Source organism: Triplophysa rosa, unplaced genomic scaffold, assembly GCF_024868665.1.
Source record: "Triplophysa rosa unplaced genomic scaffold, Trosa_1v2 scaffold272_ERROPOS173870, whole genome shotgun sequence".
In the NCBI taxonomy this organism is placed as follows: Eukaryota; Metazoa; Chordata; class Actinopteri; order Cypriniformes; family Nemacheilidae; genus Triplophysa; species Triplophysa rosa.
The window spans coordinates 116,269-124,217 of NW_026634287.1; the positions used below are offsets into that span (position 1 = coordinate 116,269).

General features: G+C 46.9%; 1 protein-coding gene across 1 annotated transcript; it reads right to left on the reverse strand.

Moving 5' to 3' along the window:
- Positions 1–2,536: 2,536 nt before the first annotated feature.
- On the reverse strand, positions 2,537–3,992 carry LOC130550258 (histo-blood group ABO system transferase-like). Its single transcript, XM_057327678.1, is given in 2 exon segments — positions 2,537–3,778; positions 3,780–3,992. Coding segments are annotated over 2 exon segments (684 nt in total). The 3' UTR covers positions 2,537–3,307.
- Positions 3,993–7,949: the final 3,957 nt, after the last annotated feature.

Here is a 7,949-nt window from a genome sequence, read left to right on the forward strand (position 1 = left end):
GGGAACGTGCAGTCCTTCCTACAGGAGAGACTTGAGAGAAACCTCTCCCCTTCCACACTGAAAGTATATGTTGCCGCGATAGCCGCACATCACGACCCAGTTGCTGGCAAGTCTCTAGGACAGCACGACCTGGTCACTACGTTCCTTAGGGGCGCGAGAAGGTTGAATCCACCTCGTCCGCACTCTGTACCCTCTTGGGACCTGGAAGTGGTCCTGGGCGGCCTCCAGAGGCCCCCCTTCGAGCCCCTGGGAGAGGCCGCTCTTTCTCACCTTACGATAAAGATGGCCCTCGTGGTGGCGCTTGCCTCCATCAAGAGGGTGAGGGGACTACAATGCATCCTCGTGTCCACGGACTGCCTAGAATTCGGGCCTGGAGACTCTCACGTGATCCTGAGACCACGGCCTGGCTACGTGCCCAAGGTTCCCACCACTCCCTTCCGGGACCAGGTGGTGAACTTGCAGGTGCTCCCCACTGGGGAGGAAGACCCAACCCCATCCGTGTTGTGTCCATTACGCACACTGCGCCTCTACTTGGACCGCACGCAGAGCTTCAGAAGCTCTGAGCAGCTCTTTGTCTGTTTTGGAGGTCAGCAGAAGGGGAGGGCTGTCTCCAAACAGAGGCTGGCGCACTGGATCGTGGATGACGTCGTTACGGCATACCGATCCCAAGATCGCCCCTGCCCATTGGGAGTGAGGGCACACTCCACCCGGGGTGTGGCCTCCTCGTGGGCACTGGCTCAGGGCGCCTCTCTGGCAGACATCTGCAGAGCTGCGGGTTGGGCTACGCCCAACACCTTCGCAAGGAACCGGTGTCAGCCCGCGTCCTGCAGGGCAACATGTAGGACCGGCAGCCGGTAGGGCGTACGCCTGCGAAAGCCCTTCCCCCCTTCCTTAGGGGGGTCAGCAGCTATTTCCACCTCCCTTCTTTCCCCACTGGGTAAAGAACAGGCATTCCATCCATCACTAAGCACCTTCCTGGGGGCAGGCTGGGCAGAGCAGCCCTGCCCCCTTAGGCCGGTGAACAGTTGAGTTATCTACCACATAGCTCTAACCGGACCTAGTGCTCCAGACGTGGTAACCCCCCCACCATGGGCGGTTCCGTCTGATGTATCCTCATGTATGGTTCCCAACTCGACAGCCCATGACCTCCCTACGTGGACCTCCACCCTGCGGTTAATTCCTTCAGCCCGCACATTTTCCCATGAGTTCTCCTCTGATGGTGAGACCATGTGGTGTCTCCACTAATTCCCCCCTATGGTAGGCATGAAAATTTCATTCGCCAATTTTCATTGGCCTTTTCTAAATAATCAGAAGATGATAGGTTCTCAAGTCAAACCCCATCTGTCGGCTCGACACAACATCTCGTTCCCTCCATCAGGGAACTGAGGTTACATCCGTAACCAAGATGTTATCCAGCAGTGCATCTCTTAGGCTGTCAATCATAGAAGTGGGTGTTAAACAGAAGGCAACCAAAGGAAAAACACACAGAACAGACCTTTTCAGCCAGAGCAGAGGATTAAAAGCAATACTTAATTTAGGAAAAAATACTTTTTTGTTGTTTGTTTGTGTTTGGAAAAAATGATACTAATTTAGCATTAAAATTACACATCAGGGGAAAAAACATGTCATGAACATGCCCTTAAAATGTATGGGAGAAGATAATATTAAAGTGAATAGTGAGCCAAAATCAACACACCAATCCAGTTTGTCACTCATCAACCAATGAGTTATTTTGTGGCAGGGGTAGGGTGTGTGATCTGAATGCTAGCATTACATAGAAACTGTGCTTTGCCTTTTTCTTTATTTACTTATGGTTGCTTCATGCATGTGTGGTTTTACATTGAGAACTTGAATGCGTTTTCAAAAGTTTCATCATCCATTGTTCAGATGTTTGGTGTCCTGGGACACTAACTCTATGAACTGGTAAACATCACATATTCGTTTGTTTCATAGAAACGTGGGGGAGGGGGGGAAATGTGCTTTATTGTCTGTGCTATCATTTAAACCAGTGCTTCTCAAATCCAGTCCTCGAGACACCTTTAACAGAATGTTTTAGATCCTTTTATAAAATGCACATCATCAGCCTTCTCCCAGAATTTGTTAGATTTTAACAGGAAGTCTGATTCTTCTCCAGGAAACCAGTTCTTTCTAAGTTTGTTTCAAAGGACCGGTCATTCATATTATCCTGGTAGATGTAAATACACCCAAACACATTAAATTAAAGTCGTGTGAGTGCTTATAGCTGACATTTAATTTCATTAAAAAACAATAATCATAATCATCTTATATGTTTCTTATATAAACGGTGTGCAAAGCACCCAATACAGGCTGTGCAAATGAAGATTATTTATTTCTGAATGACATACTGTACAGTGAAAAAAAAGTATTTGAACAGAAACCATGATTAGGCTCATGTCTGATAGTATTTGGATCAGAGTAGTGGTGATTTGAAAACTGTTGAGACCGAACTTTGAGTAGAGTATTAATATAGAAAGAAATAACTCATAGACAAAATAAATAATTTAATAATGCAAATTTATTTTTAGGTATCTCCAGCTATGGAGTTCAAAAAATGTTTGTTTGTTTACATGTATTTAGTATTGAAAATACCATATTCACACAGAAGACCCTGAAAAAAGCATTTTCCAGTCTATACGTATTTTACCATAGACCAGCTGTTACTTTTCCTGATGTACAGACCCTGTATCTTTCCTGGACACCCTGAAGCCCGTGGGACCAACCAACTCAAAACCAATCACACAGAAATGAACCAAAAGATTAAGCCAATTTATTTAGAATAACTAAATGAGCAAAGGCTGCATGATATGACATAAATCATTTGTTTCATTCCAAACAATTTTTACAACTTCATTTGTCACTTAGTTTCTTAAACTACAGTATGAGGAAAAAAATGTACAGATGACAAATTGATACCAGACTGATTTACTTTGTCCTCCCCAAATGCATCTATTATCTCAGTATACTTCCTTAAATTTAATTTCATTCTGTCTTGTTGATCTTATATTTATTGCCTTGTTTTTTTAATGTATGGTTTGTATGTATAAAACATATCAGACATCAACATTTTAAATATTGATGATGCAAGAAAAATAAATATTAGTTATGTTTTTCTGTAAACTTTCTTTCGCAACTTTCTCCTTTATATCTGGCCAGGTTTCATGTCCTGTTACTGTCCGCTTGACTTCAAAGTTATTTTTATATTCCCTGAGTATTACCTTTTGGCACATCTGAGGCCTGCATGGACGCAAAATGTTAATGCAGGTGAATATTGCCATTGGTAACGTTGCTATATGTTTGGGCGAACCTCTGCCATATTTTTAGCTACACTAGTGAAACGAATGACTTTCACTTCATTCGTTCCGGCACTAATATCTCGCCACAGATACTCGGGAGAGAGCAGCTTGCTGGGTTTGTTGTAAAGAAAATACCTGTTCAAGTGAGACTCGTTGTGCCATAGTGCCTCGATGGATTTAGCACGATCAATACTTTGCTTCTCAGTGCAGGTTTTGGTGAGCTTATGCACCTCCTGCACAGAGCCACCAAATTCGCCACCAGCGTAGTAAAAATCACCTTCATCAGCCGGAATAAACGCTTCTGACTCTGGTCTACGTTCATATGTGAATTTTTCCCTTGGATAATTATAAAACCAAGGGTGAATCACTGCTACCATATGACTTAAAGTCTCCGCACTCCAGCGGGCATAGAACTTCGCATCCACATCGAAGCAGAAAATGTAGTCAGCCTCATTGTCCAGTTCACTCTGTTAGTTTTTCCAATGCTGCCATCCTGCCCATACTGATGTCCTGCCACCTATTCGAACTCGGTACCTTCCGCACTATCAGCTTACGTTCTTCACCGAGCTTTACATTAGGGACGGCTTCTGGTTGATCTGTAAATAAGTAATAATGCACTCGATATCCAACAAAATAATGTGCTTCAGCTGACTCCAGAAAGTCTTTCAAAAATATCATGTATCTGTAAAAGAAAGAGAGCACTCCGATTTAAAGAGTCGTGTTTTTGTAAACATAAAGAAACGCCAAAAGTGTCCACTCTAAGATAAATGTGTTCTGACCGCTTTTTGTTCATACACATAATCATTATATTTATAATTTTCAGTCAATATTTGCTTTGATCGTATACACTCACATTTCCTACACAACGAACACAACAGTAGAGCATGGTGACCGGTTCTTTGATGGTAGACAGCGACGTCGATACAGTGTCCAGAACAAAGGTTCCTCACCCAAACGAATTGGTCAACCAGGTATAGGATACAAGTACAATACTTCTTCAGACTCGATTTTAAAAACACAAAACAGCAGACTGTAATCAGTTACTAACGGAATGATAGGTTATTCATTTAAATGGAAATGTTTTTCTAGCGACTGTTACATATTTTTTTATTCTTAGCATCATGAGAGCAACTGTAACTGTGTTGGTTATGTGAGCTGTAAATTTGGAAGCCTGCTGGAATTACTGGATTTGTTAGTGTAGTCGCAGAAACGTCTTGGTTACGGATGTAACCTCAGTTCCCTGATGGAGGGAACGAGACGTTGTGTCGAGCCGACAGATGGGGTTCGCTCTTGAGAACCTATCAACTTCTGACTAGTTTAGAAAAGGCCAATGAAATTGGCGAATGAAATTTGCATGCCGGACTCCGCCCCCGGATATCCGGGTATAAAAGGGAGACGGCGTGCTGCATTCATTCACCTTTTGGTCTGAGGAGCCTGAGCATCCCTCGACCGCTGCGGCGGGCGGCCAGCGTTGTGGCAAGAAGGACACAACGTCTCGTTCCCTCCATCAGGGAACTGAGGTTACATCCGTAACCAAGACGTTCCCTTTCTGTCGGTCTCTCGACGTTGTGTCGAGCCGACAGATGGGGTTCCTATGGAAAACTGCCACAGCGCTGTGCCGCGTCACAATCTCTAGTCGGAGCGACGCTGACTGGCCTGGGCGAGTCAGACGTGAGCGCTAGCGCGAAATTGTAACCGTCCAGTGGAGAGGTAGGGGGTCCCAGAGCTTTTGAAGAAAAGGTGGGAAGCCCCTGCCACCGGCCGTCACGGGCGGAGGCCTTGATTCTCTAACAGCGAGAAGCCGCCCGGCACCGTAAGGGCCACTGGGTAAGCATTATTCCCCCCTGGGGGAAAAACGCTACAGAGACCACTACCTCCTAGGAGATTATGGAGTACACCCAAACCCGGGGGAGGCTCGTCATCCAGACGATGACCATACGCCTGCTGCCGGTGTGCCACGCTCTCCAGGGAACCAGACTCTGTAGCCAGTGTTGGGCGGATCGCATGTGCATCAGACCCAGAGGGGGGCCACCCCCACCGAGGATGCCATGTGCCCAGGAGCCTCTGAATTGTTTCAGGGGGACCGCTGACTGCCTGAAGTGTTCAGGAAGTTCAACACTGACTGACGCGCGCTCTGAGTCAGCACGCTGTCATGGGACGAGAGTCGAGTTCCATACCGAGAAAGAGGATGCTCTGCACAGGGGAGAGCTTGCTCTTTTCTCGGTTGACCTGTGGTCCCAACCGATCTAGGTGCCGGAGCAACAGGTCCCTGTGTGTACACAACAGATCTCGCGAGTGTGCCCAGATGAGCCAGTCTCGAGATAGTTAGTACCCGCAACCTCTCTCCCCGAGGGGAGTGAGGGCGGTTTCCACGATCTTCGTGAAGACTCTGGGGACAGGTGACAGACCAAAGGGAGGACTCTGTACTGATATTCCCAGCCCTCAGAAAGCAGACATGAAAGTAAGCATCCTTCAGGATCGATTGCCATGAACCACATCATGACATTTGGTAGACGCCAGGATGCGACTTCTGCGTGAGCATCCTGAACTGGCAGCTTGAGTAGGTGCCTGTTCAGGGTACGCAGATTCTAGCACCGAACTTTTAGGGTGACCGATCTGAAGCCGAGGGCGGCCGAGTCGTGCGGGGGAGGATATGCTTGATATCCTCTGTCTGCTTCTTTACTGTCGAGATACTGTCCGCAGTCTCGACAGTATCACCAAACAGCCCCCCCTTGCGAGATGGGTGCGTCGAGAAGCGGACCTTCTCGGCGTTACTCATCTGTGCAAGGTTCGGCCAGAGGTGTCTCTCATGGACCACAAGTGTGGACATCGCCCGACCCAGGGCCGCGTGGTCACCTTGGTCGCCCGTAGAGCGAGGTCGGTGGGGCGCAGAGTTCCTGCATAAGCGCTGGGTCGGTCTTACCCTCGTGGAGCTCTCTCAACGCCTGGCCTGGCAGGAGCCATAGCGTGGAGAGAGAGAGCAGCGTTGGTCCGCCGCAATGTGAGCTCTCGACACCAGAGATGCCGAGACCCCACATGCTTTGGACGGGAGTCTAGGTCGAGCCCCCCAGGTGGCCGCTGCCTGCGGGCACGATTGCACCGCGGCGGCACACTCCACCTGGGGGACATAGTCGTATCCTCTGGCTGCCTCACCCTCGAGGGAAGAGAGGGTGACAGAACTTGTTTGGCGTGGACGTGCCGAAAAGGGGGCGTTCCAGGTCTTACTAAGTTCTCATGCACTTCCGGTAAACACAGGGAAGTCGCTGCAGGAAGGGACAGTCGCTGCACCACGTCGTAAGATTCCAGCAGTAATTCGGCGTAGAGTTTGAAGTCTCGAAGTCGATCAGTGTGAAGGCTCCGAAGAAAAAAAGGTGAATGAATGCAGCACGCCGTCTCCCTTTTATACCCGGATATCCGGGGGCGGAGTCCGGCATGCAAATTTCATTCACCAATTTCATTGGCCTTTCTAAACTAGTCAGACGTTGATAGGTTCTCAAGAGCTAACCCCATCTGTCGGCTCGACACAACGTTGAGAGACCGACAGAAAGGGAACACCACTTACCAATATTTGAAAATATAATTTACTTTTGGATTATAAATGATCAGCTCACTGTACTAGAACAAGATATTTGTACTATTGAACTATACCCTTCTACTATATACCAGTGGTTCCCAACCTGGGGTCCGCGACCCCCTTAGGGGGGGTGCCAGAGTTTACATGAGGGGCGCGGGAGCTGACATTCTTTGAGGTTAAATAAAGCTGCATAAATGTTCCACTAATCATTTTAAATAAAAATATTTTTGTATGTTTTAAAAAAATCATGTGCTTACAATGCCAAGATAATGCAGTCAAAATAGTTATATCTTGTATAAAATAATTATTTCAATTTTTTCCGGCTCCATCGGCAGACATTCACACGGGGCTTTGCGGTAGCCGGAAGCACTGTCATTGGCTGTTCTCGCTATGAGACTCACATGAGAAACGTCCTCTGTCAGGCCTCAACGTTCATGTTATCATAAAAATCAAAAGGAAAAATAGCAGAGAAACGTAAATGCGGTGATTCTTCGTCAGAAATAAAGGAAAAAGCTTTTGCTATGACAAAACCTACGTAAATTTAGGTTTTATTGAAGGACAAGACTAGAGGTGCACCGATTGACCGGCAAGAGATCGGAATTGGCCGGTTTTTTCGTATGATCGGCCCGACCGGTGACCGGCCGGTCAGTCTCACGTCTCGCCGATTCCAAGCCGATCTTCTGTTTCCCGTGATGTGGGCAAGAACGTCACAGCCGTCAGTACACTCAAAGCCGCAAGTAAACATGTAAACGTGCGTGCGCACAGCCTGTCTTTCACGGCTCGTTTGTACTCGCATGTGTGTCCACCGGACCGCGAGTCTCTGCTGACTGACGTGCATCTCTCATATCCAGGCCCCCCCACGTACATATATGACAATCGGAGCCCCCCCAACCCTCATATATGTGTCTGTGTGTGTGTATACACACATAATTGCTACTCAAACACACATATATAGATAGTAAATATAAATAAATTAAATGGAATAATTGAATAATAGATTAAATTAAATTAAATGGTTAAATATGAGTAATATAAAATATTTTAATGACATTTTTACTTGA